The following is a 20,517-nucleotide window of genomic DNA, read 5'->3' on the forward strand; positions in this document are numbered from 1 at the left end:
ACTGAGGCAAGCAAGCCTCATGTTAGTTTCAAGCTGCCTGGCTGCCGGCCGCCATCTTGGCTGACAGTTAATTTGCATATCTGGCTGATTAGCCAATGAAAAGGTTAGCGGTCGTACGCCAATTACCATGTTTCTCTTTTATTAGTGTAGTCTAGAGGCCCGGTGCACAAAAATTTGTGCACTCGGGGGGAGGGGGGCGGTCCCTCAGCCTGGCCTGTGCCCTCTCGCAGTCTGGGACCCCTTGGGAGATAACGACCTGCTGGCTTAGGCCTGCTCCCGGGTGGCAGAGGGCAGGCCCAATCCCTAGGTGCAGCCCCTGGTCGGGATCAGAGCAGGGCTGATTGGGAAGTTGGGGCACCACCCCCTGTCACACTCAAGGCAGGGTCGATGGGGAGGTTGCGGCGCCACCCCCATCACACACAGAGCAGGGCCAATCGGGGGTTGGGGAGCTCCACCCTGTCACAAACAGAGCAGGGCCAATCAGGGGGTTGAGGAACTCCCCCTGTCACTCACAGAGTAGGGCCGATAGGGGAGTTGGGGCACCGCCCCCGTCATACACAGAACAGGATGGATCAAGGGGTTGGGGTGCCACACCCTGTCACACTCAGGGCAGGGCCAATAGGGAGGTTATGGCTCTACCCCGTCACACACAGAGCAGGGCCTGTGGGGGGGGTGGGGAGGTTGGGGCACCGCACCCTGTCACACACAGAGCAGGGTCGATCAGGGGGTTGGGGCGCCGCACCCTGTCTCACACAGAGCCGCAGGCCGATCAGGGGTTTGGGGAGCTCCCCCCTATCAGGTACAGAGCAGGGCTGATCAGGGGTTTGGGGCGCCTTCCCCTGTCACAAACAGCGCAGGGCAGATAGGGAGGTTGTGGCCCCGCCCCCTGTCACACACAGGGCCGCAGGGCGATCAGGGGGTTTGGGCGCTGCCCCCTGTCATGCTGATCCCAGTGCTGGGAGGCCTCACAGCTCTGCTGATCCCTGTGCTGGGAGGCATATTACCCTTTTACTATATAGGATAGAGGCCTGGTGCATGGGTGGGGGCTGGCTGGTTTGCCCTGAGGGGTGTCCTGGATCAGGGTGGTGGTCACCACTGGGGTTCCTGGCCAGCCTGGATGAGGGATGATGGCTGTTTGCAGCTGGTCACACACACTTCAGGGTGGGGGTCCCCACTGGGGTGCCTGGCCAGTCTGGCTGAGAGGCTGAGGGCTGTTTTCAGGCTGGCGGGTGACTGAAGCTCCCAACCGCTCCTTTTTTTCTTTTTTTTTTCTTTATTCTGGGCCAGCTTTAGCTCTGAGGCTTGGCTCCAGCTCTTAGGCCTCCTCTGCTCAAAGCAGGTATCTGGTTTGTTTGGGTTCTATAATTGAAACACTGTTTCAACTCCAGCTCTGAGATCCCGGCTGGCTGAAAGCAGGTTTCTGGGGTTTTGTTTAGCTTCTATATTTGTAAAAATGTTTCAAACTGCAAGCTCAGATGCCGTCAGCGGCAGGCAGGGAACGTTGGAGTCCTCCATCACTGAAGCAAGCAAGCCTCATGTTTGTTTCAAGGTGCCTGGCTGCCGGCCGCCATATTGGCTGGCAGTTAATTTGCATATCACCCTGATTAGCCAATGGGAAGGGTAGCGGATGTATGGCTAATTACCATGTTTCTCTTTTATTAGATAGGATACTGATAGTGTTGTATTAGTTGTCAGGGCTGCCATAGCAAAGCAACATAGACTAATGACTTAAAAAATCAGAAATTTATTTTTCGCTGTTCTAGAATCCAGGAATCTTAGAATGAGTGAAATTAAAAGTATAATAGTAACTGATAATATTAAGCGGTTTATTGAGGTTGCAGAGCAACTAGAACTCTCATTCATTCCAGGTAGGATTGCAGATGGTGCAGCCACTTTAGCAAACAATCTCATAGTTTCTTTTGATGTGAAACATACTAGTACAATTACCATATGACCTCATGATCTGATTCTGCCACTTACCCAAGAAAAATGAAAACATAGATGAATGCAAAGATATGGGTTCCAATTTGTATAGTGCCTATATTCACTGTATTTCCAAACTGAAAGCAATCCAAATTCCCATCAAAGATAGAATAACTAACTGTGTTGCATCCATAAAATGAAATACCACTCAGCAATTTTATAGGAATAATACCATTGACATATTCAAGTACATGGATGAATCTCAAATATCTTGTGCCCATTGGAAGAAGACAAATTCAAAAGTTGACAGACAATGTGATTCTACTGATATCACATTCTGCAAAATGCAAAATTCTAAAAATGGAGAACACATATTTGGTTGTCAGATAGACTACATAGTGGTATAATGGGACATTTTAGAATGATGAAAATGTTATATAATTTGACTATAGTTATACAATTCTATGTGTTTTACAACATTCATATAACTGGCAGCTATAAATAGTGGGGTTTTATTAATTTATTAATTTATATTAAAACTGCAGACTGGTGCAGCCACTATGGAAGACAGTAAGTATGGAGCTTCCTCAAAAAGTTAAAAATGGAACTCCCATTTTACCCAATGATCCCACTTCTAGGAATATATCCCAAGAAAACAGAAACACAAATCAGAAAGTGTATATGCACCCCTATGTTCATAGCAGCACAATTTACCATAGCTAAGATCTGGAAACAGCCTAAGTGCCCATCAGCAGATGAATGGTTTAGAAAACTGTGGTACATCTACACAATGGAATACTACGCTGCTGTAAAAAAGAAGGAATTCGTACCATTTTCAACAGCATGGATGAAACTGGAGAGCATTATGCTAAGTGAAATAAGCCAGTCAGAGAAAGAAAAATACCACATGATCTCACTCATTTATGGATAATTAAGACCATTATAAACTAACTTCAAAAACTAGATATTACATAAATTAATTTCTGCTTTATAATAGGGATTTCCTTTGTAAGGGAGATATGACTAGAAAAAAGTATAAGGGAGGCATCTGGCTACTGTCAATATTTTACTTCTTAGTCTTAGGTTTATTTATAGGATTATGGTCAGATTGTGGAAATTTATCAAGCTGTATACTTCATACAAGTACTTTTCTTTATATATTTTTTCTTCATTAAAAATTAAAGGATGAATCAAATCCTTATTTTGTTGTGCATTTTCTAGTAAACTTGATACCCCTCGATATTAATGTTCTTTAAATGTCTTATCTTCTTATTGATTATCCTATTATTAGGAAAGTTTACAAGTTTTTGCTACATGTCATTTTGTGTTAGTATGAATATTAGCTGTGGAGAGTTGATGGAAAGGTAAAATAAAGCAATGTGCATAGAAGTCTGTTTCTGCTGCATGTGCTCAATACATGGCTGTTATTATTTTTCTCTTCCTTTGCCACTTAGCGTTTCAATGTTGAGGCAAGGATATTTTTAAATTTTGTACCTTCTATTAAAACTGTATTTTTAGAACTGGATTGTTTTGGAAATTTTGATTATAGTTTATGATTTTTCTCAGTTTCTCTCAAACTCTTAATTTTCCAGTTACCGGAGGGAAGGAGGGGCGGGACATAGCAAATGGTAAAGTGGGCCAAATATATGGAGACAGAGATGATTTGACTTTGGGTGGTAAGCACACAATGTATCATGCATCATAGAATTGTACACTTGAAGCCTATAAAATCTTATTAACCAATGTCACCCCAATTGCTAGGGTCCAACCCCAGCGGGTCCAGGGGTCCCCAAAGGTGTGGACGGAGTTGGCGAAGAAGGAATGACACGGAGACAGTGTTCAGTTGATCAGCAGCCTAGCCAGGATCTCTAGCCAGGATCTCCAGCCAAGTTCTGGTCTGGATCTCCAGAGAGGTTCTGCTAGGATCTCCAGCCAGTTCTGTGTCCATGTTCTCTTGCTAGGTTCTCCAGATTCTCCAGCCAGGTTCTGTAGCCATGTTCCCTCGCTAGGTTCTCCAGCCAGGTTCTGTCCAGGTTCTCCAGCCAGGTTCAGTCACCAGGTTCTAGTCAGGTTCTCTTGCCAATTTCTGTAGTCAGGTTCAGTCCAGGATCTTTTGCCATGTTCTCTCGCTAGGTTCTGTCTCTAGGTTCTGAGGCCAGTTTCTGTCCAGGATCTTTTGCCATGTTCTCTCCAGCGAAGTTCTTCTGTCTCTAGAGAACGTTCTGTGTAGGTTCTGTCTTCTTCGTCTGTCTCTTACATCTGTATTTATACCAGTTGATTCCAATCCTATCAATCTCTATTTCAAAGGTTAGGGCGTTTCTTATATCCATTCCAGGGAGTAAAGATTATGTAGCTTAAGCATGATTGTTCGTAGTTAAAGTGATTAATTACCCACCTGGCACTTAGTTAAGAGGTTTTATTCCCTCCCTAACTTCAGGGGAAAATCCCTACCTGGGGAAACAACCTTTCTCAGAGACCTTGGTTAAAACACATAGTGCCAAGAAGGTGAGCAAACATATTAAGAACAGTATGCCATATATGCCAGGTCCCTTGAAACAGCAAGCATGGACCGGCTCCCGGCACCCAATAAATTTAATTAAACCATAAAAACAAGTACAATAAGTATAGATGCAAAACACACTTAGCATCATTATAATCAGAAAAATACAAATCATCATTTGTAAATTATAAAGTATCATTATAATCAGAGGACTGATTATTTAATAAATATCAACATGTAGTAAATTGTTCTACAATCATTTACTTTTTGTTATTGAGCAAATCATCATGCTGCTATTCTGAACCAGAAGATAATTGGGGCATGTTCCCCTTGGGGCAACTCTTGTATTTTTCATCAACAGTTGAGTAAGCAGATATAAATAATCTAAATTAATCATACCTGTAGTGTACTTAAACCTACTTTTCTTGTGACTCAGGTAAGAAGAGAAAATGCCAGATACTTACAAAATATTTTATGAGGTAGGACCTAAAATGTTAAGATCAAATATTATGAAGTCCCCAGTTAAACCCTTTAGTTGCTGCCTATCACCTAGGAAAATAAATATAACAAAGAAAATATTAACTATTGATTTTAGGTTTGTAGAATTAAGTAAGATTTTTTTTCAAATCAAGTGTATGCTTTTATTTTTCTCATTGAAGAAGAAAGATCAGATTAAACAAGAACATACAGGAAATTCATCAGTAGAAAGCAAGCAAAGTTTTGGCCAAATCAATTATTTTGGTAGCTTTGTGATATAGAAGCCACTTCAAGTTCATGCTATTTCATAATGTTTCTCTAATCTTAATGCTCAAACTTTATCTAAATAAATATCAAGAACCAGATTTTATTTCAGTGGGAGTGGTAAGTGGGGAGGTCAGTTACAGAATGAGGCCATGGTATTATAGGGAACTGTAAAATTGTGGAAAGTGCACGCACTCTAAAGGAAACCTAGGATTGAGTCTTGGCGCTGGTTCTTATTAGCTGTGGAGAGCTGCTGGAAAGGTAAAATAAAGCAATGTGCATAAAGTCTATTTCTGCTGCATGTGTTCAATACATGGCTGTTATTATTTTTCTCCTCCTTTGCCAACTTAGTGTTTCAATGCTGAGGCAAGGATATTTTTAAAATTTGTACCTTCTATTAAAACTGTATTTTTAGAACTGGTTTTGCATTGATTTTAAAAGGTGATGGAGTGTTATTAAATTCTTCAAGAATCAAAGACATTTTCATGTTATGTCTGAGTTATTTCAATATGGACTCAGCTTTAACCAGTATAAATTTTATGTTGGCATCTAGTAGAAATATCTGATTCGAGTAAACTTTTGCTGAATTGTTTAACATTGTAGTCTTTCACTATCTGACCCGAGTAAATTAAGCCCACAGTAACGTAGCAAATGGAATCGTGGTGAGCTCTGTGTGGCAGAGGGAAAAAATCATAACTATGATAGAATAATGTCTCAGTATGTATTAGTAATCACAAAACAAAATTTAAATGTAGCTAAAGAATGAAGTATCTGGCTTAAGGCTCTGGTCACATATATTTTTAAATGATTAGTTGCAATAGTTTTTTTCACCCAATATTTGCTAATGCTTTAAAAATAAATACATCTGATAAAAAAAGTTCAATTATATAGTCATCTTAAATTTGTAACCAAAAATTGACATATTTAAAGGAAATTGCTTTATATATTTATTGCTTTATATATTTAAGTAGTCTGCATGGCTATATACTATTATGTCCGGTTGGTCATTCAAACATATTATTATTTTAAAAAAGACTAAACTGTGAAGGAAAATTCTAATCTTGCACATGGCATTTAATCATGAACCTGGGCAATAACCACATACTCTCAGATCTAAATCTTACGTTATTTGTCTTCAAAAGGGATGCCATTGAATTGATGTCAAGAATTGAATTGAAGCTGATCTTTTTCTTGTGAACCTTGTTCACATTTAAAAAAAATAGATTTCATCAAGGTTTGTATTTATTTTTTAATTTGACTTAATTCAATTGTGGCCCATCATCCTTAAAAAAAAATCTTAATTTGTTCTTATAGGTACACTCAAGAAGTTAGAAAAGTTTTAGAGATTAGCTCATAAAATGTTCACGGCTACTCTAGAACCAACCTGATTCAGTACATTCTCTATTGAACAGAATTGTCAAGATTCAACTTTATTAACACATTTTGTCGTTTAGTATTCATTCTAATATTGTAGAATAAATATTAATGCTCTCATTCTACAGGTGAGTAGATTATAGCAAATCACTTTATACCATCACTGAAAGGTATAGAATGCTGAAATTCTATTCCAATACTCCATACACTGTTATATTATTTTATGTGGGTCTATGTCAAAAGAAAATTGTATTTTTAACCAGTCACTTGGTGTCTTAATGTGATTTAATAGAAAAGCAGCTAATAGAATGCAGTTGTAAATTAACAAGTTGTCCTGATGGTTTTATAAATGATATGAATTCACCAAGTGAGTGGACACCCATCATTTTCATTTGATTTTACAGGGAGTGGCATTGACACTTGACCGACTGTCTTGTCACTGTCTGACCTGCAACTGGGAAATTTTATATTGCCAAAAAATAAATTCGAGGATATTTATTGAGTCAGAATCCTTTTTATTCTTTTTGTAGCAAATGAATTGTAATTTTACAAATATCTTTAAGTTTGTTTTCCATGAGGCTTCAACATGAAGAATGTCACTGAAGTTACAATGTTTGTATTGAAGGGCTTCACAAACAATCTTGAGCTGCAAATTATCTTATTCTTCCTTTTTCTAGCAATTTACCTGTTTACTCTGATGGGAAATTTAGGGCTGCTTGTGTTGGTCATTGAAAATTCCCGGCTTCACAACCCCATGTACTATTTTCTGAGTGTGTTATCATCTGTGGATGCCTGCTTTTCCTCAGTAATTACACCAAATATGTTAGTAGATTTCCTGTCAAAGAATAAAGTCATTTCATTCCTTGGATGTGCAACACAGATGTTTCTCGCTGTTACTTTTGGAACCACAGAATGCTTCCTCTTGGCTGCAATGGCATATGACCGCTATGTAGCAATCTATGACCCTCTCCTGTATTCAGTCAGCATGTCACCCAGAGTCTATGTGTCACTCATCATTGCTTCCTATGTTGGTGGCATTTTGCATGCTTCTATACACACAGTGGCCACCTTTAGCCTATCCTTCTGTGCGTCCAATGAAATTAGACATGTCTTTTGTGACATCCCTCCTCTCCTTGCCATTTCTTGTTCTGACACACACACAAACCAGCTTTTACTCTTCTACTTTGTGGGCTCTATTGAGATAGTCACCATCCTGATTGTCCTGGTCTCCTATGGTTTTATTCTGTTGGCCATTCTGAGGATGCATTCTGCTGAAGGGAGGAGAAAAGTCTTCTCTACCTGTGGTTCTCACCTAACTGGAGTGTCAATTTATCATGGAACCATCCTCTTCATGTATGTGAGACCGAGTTCCAGCTACGCTTTGGACCATGACATGATAGTGTCAATCTGTTACACCATCGTGATTCCCATGCTGAATCCCATCATCTACAGTTTGAGGAACAAAGATGTGAAAGAGGCAATGAAAAGAGTGTTTGGGAAAAAGGGGTTTATCAAAAAAGTGTTTTTACAGTAAAAACTAAATTAAAAGTTGAGAGTAATGTTCTGTGCCTCAATATAAAAAAAGATATAATTAAGATTTTTTTAGTTTATTAATGTATTTGTGTTTTTCTGGATATTTTAAAATAAAGATCATAGTTAACTCTCTATCTCTGATGTCTTTACATGTAAAAAAGTTATTATCAACTTGATTCTTAATACATCTTTATTGTCATATGTATATCAACTGTGGATCCTTGTACTGATTGATATAACAGAAATGCACATACATACAGACTTATATGTATGTAATCATTACTTTAGAATGTTGTATATTGTTTCTTTTTATCTCCATGTAATATATAGGGTCTAATAGTTGCAACTATGAATAATATTATAGCAATTTTATCTGACTACCTTGATCACATACTGCCTAATCAATAACAAAGCCACAGCTCACATTAGCCCAGACTGCTTTCCATGAAGCCATTGGTATCTGACTCCAGTACAAAGCATTCTGCTCCATCCTTAGGTTCATGCAATGGTAGCCAGATAATCATAGCCTATGTTCCTGAGACCACAGAAAATGTGTTCGAATTCCTAGTGCCATTACTATGCTGTTGTGAAGGTGCATTTCTCCCCATTTTTTTAAGCCAGAGCATGGACATCAAACCCATCGTCAATATCATACAAAAAACAAAGTCTATGCATTAACATTTATTATGATCATACTTAAATTCAAGAATGACAAAAGAAAAGCACAATTCAGAGAAAGGTACACTGGCTGGCAAATCCATCTTTACAGGATTACCTATAGGCCTGGTTCTGACTCAATATTTAGCTCTCTTTGTCTTTGACCTCTTCCCCTTTGAAATGTCCTTGCACAGGCCACCATTGGTCAGTGTCCCGGCTCAGGAACCAACATACAGAAGAGAGTCTCTGCTATGCTCATGCTTAGCGTAGCTTCCAGCAGACCTCATTTCACTGCAAATGTATGTCTACATAAAAAAAAAAGTTGTAATGTTCTCCCTTCTTTCCTTTTCAAAAACATTTACATTAAATTTTAATTATTATTTTATTAAATCTTTTTTCCTTGTTTTATTTTATTTCATTCTATATTATTATTTTTAATTTATCTTTATTGTTGAAAGTATTACAGTTGTCCCCTTTTTGTCTCACTGATCCCTACAAGCCCATCCCTCCGCCTGCTCCAGGCCTTAACCAAACTATTGTCTGTGCATATAAATTCTTTGGTTAATCTCTTTCCACCCACCCACCTATGCCTTCCCTCGCCTGTTCCATGTTTCTATGTCTTTGGATCTATTTTGTGCATTAGATTCCACACCTGCGTGACATCATGCAACACTTGTCTTCCTCTGACTGGCTTCTTTTGCCTAGCATGTTACTTTCCAGGTCCCTCCATACTGTCACAAAGGGTAAGAGCACCTTCTTTTTTACTGCTACATAGGATTCCATGGTATACTGTACCACAGTATTTTTTATTCACTCACCTACTGACGGGCACCTGCCTATGTTCATAATGTCCTTGTTTTTTAATTTAACAAGATAATGTCCTTAGAATTAGAGTCCAACCTAAGAATATTTCATAAATTGGGTTTATTATATTTAAATAACATCTCAACAATTGTGCAGAACATCTCTTACTGTCATATATTCCTACCATAGTGCCTTTGCATTTATCTTATCTTCTTTAAAAGGCTCACCCCACCATGAATGACAAACTAAACCATGATCACTGATATTCATTATCTTTACATATCCAAACAAAGCAAATGAGAACAAGGACTAACTCTCTCTCTCTCTCTCTCTCTCTCTCTCTCTCTCTCTCTCTGTGCATGTGTGTGTGTGTGTGTGTGTGTGATTTAGCATTGAAGGCATCTTCAAAAACAGTTAAAATCACAATGATGGGTAAATTTTATCCTTTAAAATTTTAAATGTCTGAATGAAAAAAATAATCTCAAACATAGCAAAAGAACTAGCCATAGACAAGAGAAAATAGATACAATTATGCATCTGTTAAATTAAATAATAGGCTAAAATTGCATAGAAATATGGGCCAAGAATTCACATGGACAATTCTCAAAAAGCAACCTTTAGGCCAGTGATGGCGAACCTTTTGAGCTCGGCGTTTCAGCATTTTGAAAAACCCTAACTTAACTGGTGCCGTGTCACATATAGAAATTTTTTGATCTTTGCAACCATAGTAAAACAAAGACTTATATTTTTGATATTTATTTTATATATTTAAATGCCATTTAACAAAGAAAAATCAACGAAAAAAATGAGTTCGCATGTCACCTCTGACACGCGTGTCATAGGTTCACCATCACTGCTTTAGGCTAATGAATACAATTAACATTGATAATGATCTAGAAAATGTGAATGTAAAATGATGTAACATTGACAAAAATTGAAAAGTTTGAGACTATCTGTGAGTCAACTTTATTATTGTTTGTTACAGAGAAGATTTAGAAGCAATTGAAATGCCCATCTACTCAATGAAAACATATCCATAACAATGAAGATTACTAAATCTCAAAATATGATGGTTAAGGAATATATATATATATATATCAAACACAGAATGATGTAAACAATTTAAATTCACTTATATAAATTTAATAATCCAATTATATGAACTTTAAAACCACATAACTAGCAATTATATATTGCTAGAGGCCTGATGGATGAAATTCGTGCAAGGGGCTCAGCCCTTGAAGCCCCGGCTTTGTCCAGAGGGTCGTCTGGAAGGACTCCAGAAGTTCATTCAGCTGTCCAGTGTAATTAGCATATTATGCTTTTATTATTATAGACTAGAGGCCCATGCACAAAATTCTTACAAGAGCAGGCCTTCCTTCCCCTGGCTGCCAGCACCGGCTTCCCTCTGGTACCTGGGACCCAGGCTTCACTCTGGCCACTGGATTCCTCTGGAATCACATCCCAAATGACGCCTAGTCTAATTAGCATATTATGCTTTTATTATTATAGATAATATATATGCATTATATATACATATTTACAATGTATATATACTATATATACATACATAATGTGTACATGTAGGTATAAAAATGTGTCCAAGAACATTAGAGTAAATTCATATTTTTTTTTAAAAAAAGAAAATGGATCCTAACTGGTTTGCCTCAGTGGCCAGGGCGTCGGCCTGTGGACTCAAGCGTCCCAGGTTCGATTCTGGTCAAGGGCATGTACCTTGGTTGCGGGCACATCCCCAGTAGGGAGTGTGCAGGAGGCAGCTGAATCGATGTTTCTCTCTCATCGATGTTTCTAACTCTCTATCCCTCTCCCTTCCTCTCTGTAAAAAAAATCAATAATATATATATATATATATTTTTAAAAAAGAATATGGGTAAAGAATAAGTAACTAAGTGGAATAAGCTAGTCACAGAAAGACAAATACTGCATAATATCATTTATAGGAGGTATATAAAATAGTTAAACACATAAAAGCAAAGAGTAGAAAGGTAGTTGTCAGGGACTGGGTTAAGGGGAAAATGGTTATTGTTATTCAATAAGTATAACATTTTAGCTGTGAAAGATGGTTACATTCTAGAGACACAATATGCAACAGTGTGCCTATAGTTAGTATCACTGTGTTGTATACTTAAGCATTTGTTAAGAAGTTATATCTCCTGTTAAGTGTCTTTACCACAATAAAACTAAATAAAAGCATTTGGAAAACAGAAAAAAAGTTGAAATAGTTAATAGTTGTTTTCTCTAGATGGGTGGAGGGAATGGGAATGAGAGAGGTTGAATCAATGGAAATTTAGGTTATATGTAATTATGTATTGCTTTAAAATTATGAATCTTATAAGAAAACTATTTTATGATGTGAGTGATAAAAATATGGTATTTCTACTGTCATTTTTCTGCATATTTATGTGTGTAAATGTAGACATGTGTGTGGGTTTCTTACAAATATGTTGAAAAGTGAAATCTTGTACATCACAAGGGCCAGCAACACTTCCCAAATATAGGGGTGCAATTTAAAACAAAGAATGGAATCATTGCATGTGATTGTTATTTCATATGATTATCTAGGAGAGTCCCTAAGCTATCTCCACAATTTTCATTCTTTGGGTGAAATTTTTGCATGGAGACTAGATTACTGAGCATTTAATTTGTCTTTCCAGGGGGGTAATTAGAACTTTGGGAATTCTGGTTCTCATGCTTAGGGACTGGGACTACATACAAATGTATTTTAGTATGAAGGTGTTCAGGGACTAAAACTCTTTGACATGCTTCCTGTATCAACCTTAGGAGGAGGTCTCAGCAGATCTTTGTGTACAGGTAGGTTAAAGCAAATACTTATGACTAATTCTGGATGTGTGGACCAAGCATCTTGAAAGTTGCGTAATTCAAATCAGATCCCAGGACCAAAATGTTATCTGCTCTGTTCTCTTTTCTCAGCTCCGCCCACTGATTGCTAAGTGGAAGTGATGGTGGTATGACTTAGAAAATGGTGTCCAGCATTCCCACTGGTAAATTGGACTGCTTGAGCATTTAGACAGAATAATGAATAGTCATTATGGGGAGTGTATTTCACCTTAATACAAAAAGGAATGTTGTTTTGTTTTGTTTAGTTTTGTTTTTACCATAGAACTGGCAGAATTGAAGGATGTTTTAGAGCAGCAGTTCTCAACCTGTGGGTTGTGACCCCGTTGGGGGTTGAACGACCCTTTCACAGAGGTCGCCTAAGACCATCAGAAAACACATATATAATTACATATTGTTTTTGTGATTAATCACTATGATTTAATTATGTTTAATTTGTAACAATGAAATTGGGGGGCACCACAACATGAGGAACTGTATTAAAGGGTCACGGCATTAGGAAGGTTGAGAGCCACTGCCTTAGAGTAACTTAACTACTGAATTTCCCACTTGCTTTTGTCTATATTCCCCAGCTTTACTGCTTTTAATCCTTCTTCTTGCCCCTCCTTTCTTTTCTCCCTGTGTTTTAATTAAAGGCTATAATTTTTTCTTTCCTTCTTATAAACAGAGCTATTACTTTATAAAGCTTGAGATCCTTGCATAAATTATGCCCCCAGTTGTCACCTTCTATTCCAAGCTTCTGTACAGGGTTGGTTTTTATTCTTTCAATACTTATAAAGGTATTTTTATATTATCTGGGTTGGAGCAATTTTTACAAAAAGAGCTGTGAAAACAAACTCTTTACTTCATCTCACAAAATGTATATGTATTGAGGTTAACTAAAATATCAAATTAGTCATTAAAATATATATTTTATCTAAATATCTACCTATCACCTATCTATCATCTATCTATCTATCTATCTATCTATCTATCTATCTATCTATCTATCATCTATCTATCTTCTATCTTTCTATCTATCTATCATCTGTCATCTACCTATCTGTCTATCCTATATAATAAAGATGTAATATGCAAATTAACCCTCACACCCTCACAAGATGACTGACTACAACCAGGCAGGCAGGGGGATTAGTGAGGGATGACCAAATGACTGAACAAGCAGGCTGCGTGGGACGACCAGGCTGGCAGGGGGGTTAGTGAGGGACAACCAAACAACTGAACAACAAGCTGCATGGGGCGACCAGGACAGCATGGGAGGCAGTTGGGGGTGACCAGGCCAGCAGAGGGGGCAGTAAGTGGCAGACAGGCCAGCAGGGGGGTTCATTTGGGGTTGACAAGGCTGGCAGGGGGGCCAGTTGGGGGTAATTAAGCTGGCAGAGGGGAAGTTGGGGGGGATCTAGCTGGCAGAGGGGGACAGTTGGGGTGACCAGGCTGGCAGGGGGGCCAGTAAGGGTGACCAGGTGAGTGGGGGGCACAGTTAGGAGTGACCAGGACACAGGAAGAAGGTTGTTGGGGGTGACCTGTCCGACAGTGGAGGCCAGTTAGGGGTGATCAGGCCAGCATGCAGAGGCAGTGAGGGGTTGTCAGGCCAGCCGTGGGGGACAGTTAGGGAATACCAGGCAGGCAGGCAGGTGAGTGATTAGGAGCCAGTGGTCCAGAATTGTGAGAGGGATGTCTGACTGCTGGTTTAGGCCCAATCCCAGGCAGTCGGACATCTTCCGAGGGGTCCCAGATTGAAGAGGGTGCAGGCTGGGCTGAGGGGACCCCCCTCCCCATGCATGAATTTCATGCACCGGGCCTGTAGTATCTTTTATAAAGTGATTCTAATCACAGAAGCATTTAGAGCTATAATGGTCTGAAGAGGCTGCTAATGTAAAACACAACCACACTTTATAAAAGGTATAGCTCAAAGATTTAATAGAATATATTACTAAATGATAAAGGTTATTAATGTTTCCACAGTCATAAAATGTGATTATTTAAAGACATGGACTCATGAGATTATACTATATTAATTTAAAACCATTCATGAACTATCTAAGTAGGAAACCTTTGTGTTAAGTTATGGATGCTCAAAATATTGCTTCTTAATCACCAAATAATCAAAATAGCTGCCAACACTTCCTTGATTGTGGTGGCATCTTCATTCTGTTGGAATCATTTTTCTCATTGTTTACTTCCTGCCTCATAATGGTTCATCATTTTACCAATGTTTTATGATTCGACAACAGGAAACTACAAGCTCTAAAATAGAAATCGCTCTGAAAAGCCACTCAGAACAAGTATACGGGGAGACTTAAGGAGAGGAAGGCACTGGGACATCCATGAGTTAGGCTGGAACCCAGCCACTGCATTGTACCTAACTGCAAGGAGGATGAGCAGTAGTCCAGCCACGTGCCCAGGAGGAAAAGGACAAAGATCTGGTGGCCATCTCTGCTACTGGGTGTCAGCGTTCTGTCACTTCAATAACTACTTCATCAGCATTATCCCAAATTTTAAATCTTATCACAATTATGGACATTCAAATATTAAAACTAGATTAAAATGTTGTGTCTATTCATCTGTGTTATAATCTCTGAACTTTTAGTTGACATAGATTGTGCTTAGTGCATATTTCTATTTCAAATCCAAACCACTATTTGAATTATGTATTAAGACAACTAAAACAATTTTAGTTTTAAAGCTAAAATTAGTTAGCTCTCTAGGTAAATCTGATTTACTGAAATCCTTTACCATGTACAAGCAGTACTTATTTATAAATGTCCAGAGTATGAAAATCTAGGGTATTGATGGTGGAATATATATTGAAATCTTGAAATACATTTGTCTTTATTTAAATAAATTAAATGTGCTTATTTTTCCCAAATCAAACACTCACTTCAGGAGATATTTTACTGAGATATTCATTTATGGATCAGTGAGGACCACACACACAAAGTTGTGAATTGCAGTAATACATGCATAAGTCAAGTGTTGATCAATTACTAAATGCCTATTGGAAACAAATATATATTAAGTGAGGCTAGACCAGATTATAATAATTTTATTAAACAGCAGTGAGCCAAATATTGGTGTGTGTGTGTGTGTGTGTGTGTGTGTGTGTGTGTGTGATATAGTCGAGTGAGAACTTTTAGGTATAAAATGAGTTATATAACTACAGATGTGCACGTTAAAATGTACATTATATTTACTTTAGAAGGCTGTAATTATTTTTAAGGACATATATCAACTTGTGTAGAAGAAATTCCTGTGTAGAATAGGGAAGTGGAAGATAGGAAATGAAAATTGATGATGAATATGAGTATGAAATGAGAGTATTAACTCAATGTAGTCCCTTATATAAAAAAAAGTAAGAGTCACACACATATTCTTCATTTTTGTTTTGTTCTGAATCTTTTAAAACACTACAGGACACATTTAAAGAGTTTTGTCTCCATCCTCAGACATAAAACTGAGAAGAATTCATTGTGGAAAATACTGAATATTAAAGTAATTTATAACACATTTATATCCAGATGTTTGAGTAGATGCAGTAAAAAAAAGATAATAACAAAGGAAAGCAGGTAAATTGTAGGTAAAAATAAATTACTCCATAAAATTATCAAAGGTACTCTGGATAATTAACAACGACCATGCATAATTTCCTGTTCTCTGATGCTTTGGGGATAACCAAGAAAATGCAAACTCCCAGGTGAGTGTCTCAGAGGAGAGAGGCAATCATAAATCCTTCCGACTTCAGTGAGGTTTGTAACCAGTTGGGGGAATGAGAACCCATTCCCCATTGGAGGTGAGTAGATGGCACTTATTCTCTGATTGCCAGATTAATTCCAGCGATGACTTTTTATTCCTGTCTTTAATTTAAATTTTAGATCTGAGTATAATCACCAAGGCCAGACTCAGTGCTTTATTGCATACATATCAATAAGCTCTTTTTATAACTATGTTGTGTGGAGTAATGATATGTTTTTGCCACTGTTTTATGTTCTTTGAGAGTAGTAAGGGTCCTCATTTCTGTTTGTTATGACTTCTATATTTATACTGGGATTCAAAACCAAAAACATTTTCTAAACCAAAAAATGCTTGCTCTTTTCTGAAGAAAGAACAAATACTTTTTTTTCAAAGTTTCACCTAGGATGTTGTCTAAGCAAAGATGCTGATGGTCAGGTCAGAGTTATGGCTACTAAATTAGTGTATATGCCTTGAATACTAATATTTTAAGTATCCTATTATCAGTATTGGTGACCTTAGCACTCCTTAAACACTTCAGAGTCCTTGGCTATGCTTTTATTCTTTTCCTCTCTTGTAATATACCTATATGCATTAAGGGAAGTTTTCTTCTTGATCTGTTGTTCTTTATGTTACAAATTACACAAATTACAAGTGAATAGAAAATAGGAAAATTATAAGAATAGGAAAAATTATTTTTTGAAGGGTGGACAGAAAAGGATAGGAGGCCTCCCCATACCTCCACAGGTCCCAGTTATATGGCACAAGTACAGCACCCAGGTCATAGAATTTTGCCAACACGTTTGAGAATCTAGCATAATGGGATATAATTTGAAATACAAAGAAACAAAAAATACCCAACCGAAAAAGAAAAAAGAAAAAAAGATTCCAAAAATATGAAGATAGTGTAAGGAGCCTCTGGGATAACTTCAAGCGTACCAACATCCGAATTATAGGGATACCAGAAGAAGAGAGAGGGCAAGATATTGAAAACCTATTTGAAGAAATAATGACAGAAAACTTCCCCTACCTGGTGAAAGAAATAGACTTACAAGTCCAGGAAGCGCAGAGAACCCCAAACAAAAGGAATCCAAAGAGGACCACACCAAGAAACATCATAATTAAAATGCCAAGAGCAAAAGACAAAGAGAGAATCTTAAAAGCAGCAAGAGAAAGACAGTCAGTTACCTACAAGGGAGTACCCATATGACTGTCAGCTGATTTCTCAACAGAAACCATGCAGGCCAGAAGGGAGTGGCAAGAAATATTCAAAGTGATGAATAGCAAGAACCTACAACCAAGATTACTTTATCCAGCAAAGCTATCATTCAGAATAGAAGGTCAGATAAAGAGCTTCCAGATAAGGAAAAGCTAAAGGAGTTCATCACCACCAAACCAGCATTATATGAAATGCTGAAAGGTATTCTTTAAGAAGAGGAAGAAGAGCCAAAACCGGTTTGGCTCAGTGGATAGAGCGTCGGCCTGCAGACTGAAAGGTCCCAGGTTCGATTCCGGTCAAGGGCATGTACCTGGGTTGCGGGCACATCCCCAGTGGGAGATGTGCAGGAGGCAGCTGATAGATGTTTCTCTCTCATCAATGTTTCTAGCTCTCTATCCCTCTCCCTTCCTCTCTGTAAAAAATCAATAAAATATATTTTTAAAGAAAATTAAAAAAAAAAAAAAGAAGAGGAAGAAGAAAAAGGAACTCTTACCATTTGCCACAGCATGGATGGAACTGGAGAGCAGATAAAGACCGCATGATCTCACTCATTTGTGGAATATAATGAACAACAAAAACTGACGAACAAGGACTGATCCAGAGACGGAGAGGCATTGATTGGCCTGTTGGGCCTTGGAGGGAAGGTAGGGGAGGGTGGGGGTAAGGGGGAAAGATCAACCAAAGGACTTATATGCAAGCATATAGGCCTAACCAATGGACACGGTCAACGAGGGGGTGAGGGCATGAGCGGGGTGGGGGGAGGGTAGGGGGTAACGTGGGGATAAGGACACATATGTAATATCTTAATCAATAAAAAATGTATTTTAAAAAAAGAGTTTTACAGTTTTATTTCCATCTTCAACAACTATGACAAACCACATAATAGTGGTTTGGAAATTGAATCCCACATCTGGTGAGTATAATACTGTCCATCTTAAGTTACAAAAAAATGTTGTTATCTTCTAAGTCAGATTTGTCAAGCAGCACATTTTGTCAGATTCGAAAAGTGTAATTAGAAAAAATTTATATGGACTTGACATTCCTTACAAATGGCTTGTAATTGCAGTTTGTGTTTCCTTATTAAGAAAATGCAGTGTTGTTTACACAATAAGGAGTGGAAATGTGTATAAAGTCTGTGGCTTTATTAGTTCTGTTGGGTGAGAAAAGTATGGTGCTCATCCTCTCTTATAATTTTAAAATAATATGTGTGCATGTTTCTGCTGATGTTAACTTATCCAAGGTCTGCTGAGCCTGACATATATTTAAAACTATTCAAAATTCTTCCCTTTTTGTAACTTCCCTTTTTACTTTCTCTCCCATTTTTGAATGGTAGTAATACAATGTTCACAATTTGACTAACCCAGTTAAACACAGTTGAAGTCATTTGCACATTTTTATAGAATAGTTCAGATCGGGTGTCTGTGTTTGCAAAAGTAGACATCCTTGGGTTTCAGCTCCATTCCCAAAGTCCTGGTGCAACTTGAAGACTGTGCTTCCATCAGGAAAAAGTCAGGCTTGTTGCTCAGTTTCTCTGTTTGTGGTTTTTTTGTTGTTGTTTTTTTGTTTTTGTTTTTTCAATCAAGGCTTGAGCAGGATTGGCAGGGACGGGTCAGATAAAAATATCAACTCAGTTGAGTTTCAGAACTCCAGGTATTTGTAAAATGAGGTAGATGTTGGCCTGAAGGGGTTTGTCAAACTATACAAACTGCTGTGGAATCTTCCTTTCTTTGGGTATAACTTTTTGTTGTTTAAGGCATTAGACTTTGCCATTTTCCTTGTTCTATTACTGCTAATGAATGTTTATTTTTACTTTTTTGGTAAATATTTTGTTAATATTATGAATAAATTTTTGGGTAGAGTAAGTTTTGTGAGGCTGATTTAATCGGCCAAATTAATCATGAATGTCTATTCTGATATTCTTTTTTTTTAAATATATTTTATTGATTTTTTACAGAGAGAAAGGGAGAGAGATAGAGAGTTAGAAACATCAATGAGAGAGAAACATCGATCAGCTGCCTCCTGCACATCTCCCACTGGGGATATGCCCGCAACCCAGGTACATGCCCTTGACCGGAATCGAACCTGGGACCCTTCAGTCCGCAGGCCGACTCTCTATCCACTGAGCCAAACCGGTTTCGGCTATTCTGATATTCTTGATTGTACCTTTTTGGACATTTAGAACTTCTAGTTTTTAAGAATTCAAGAGCTTAAACATTTTCTTTTGACATTAAGTTCTTGACCAGTATAGAACTAATTTTTATTTGGATGAACTAAGCATCCAATTTCATCATCTTCTATAGAGATGATCATTTTATCCAGCTCAATTTATTGAAAAGACCATTTTTGTCTCACTGTCCTCACACCACAGCAGTATACAATCATATTTCTCCCCCTATTTTGATCCATTAGTATATTTTATTTGTCCATTGTTGTGCCAATTCACATTGCCTCAACAAGTCTAATTTTATAAGTTTTAATATCAGCCAGTGTAGATTTTTTCAGAACTATAATACTTATTCTTTCTAATTTACATTTTATAAATACATTTTAAATGTGTCAAATTCTCCAAAATCTCCTAGTGAGATTCTGATTGAAGACTATGGAGCAAATTGACTAATTTGAATACAAACGATATTTTATAACACTGAGTGGTTCAAGCCAAGAACATAGTATTTCTATTCGTGTATATAGGACTTCCATAATATGTCTCAATAATAAAGTTTTAAGTTTTATCCTTTTAAGAGCAGATTCAATCTATTTTTCATAAGATATCAAGTCATGGTCTTTCTATTTTTAGTCTTAATTTTATTGTTTACCATTCTAAACATTACTATTTATTCATTCACATGTTCATATTTTTCTAAATCTATCTAATAATGTGGTAAATAATTTTTATAGATCTTCCTAAACTCAACCATTCAGTCAAATTTGGGATCAACCTGACTTGATTATGGTGACCTGTATTGTTGTACATTTTTAGAGTTGATGTCAACGATATGTTAATACTACTTAGGATATTTACATCTCTGAAAATAGAATGGTAGTCATGGATATCTTGCTGTTTACTCTTTATTTTTTAAACCAGGGCTTTGCTGGACTCCTGGATGAGTTGCAGTGTAGTGCTCATTTTTTAGACTCTGGAAGAGCTTGCACAAAATTT

The 20,517-nt window shown here is 37.6% G+C and overlaps 1 protein-coding gene across 1 annotated transcript; it reads left to right on the forward strand.

Moving 5' to 3' along the window:
* Positions 1 to 7,095: 7,095 nt before the first annotated feature.
* LOC308524761 (olfactory receptor 5T2-like) lies at positions 7,096 to 8,079 on the forward strand (the record flags this gene model as incomplete). Its single annotated transcript, XM_081099309.1, is given in 2 exon segments — positions 7,096 to 8,059; positions 8,061 to 8,079. Coding segments are annotated over 2 exon segments (954 nt in total). The 5' UTR covers positions 7,096 to 7,124.
* Between the last annotated feature and the right edge of the window lie 12,438 nt (positions 8,080 to 20,517).

This window comes from Myotis nattereri (genome assembly GCF_964212035.1).
Source record: "Myotis nattereri genome assembly, chromosome: 9".
Lineage (NCBI taxonomy): Eukaryota > Metazoa > Chordata > Mammalia > Chiroptera > Vespertilionidae > Myotis > Myotis nattereri.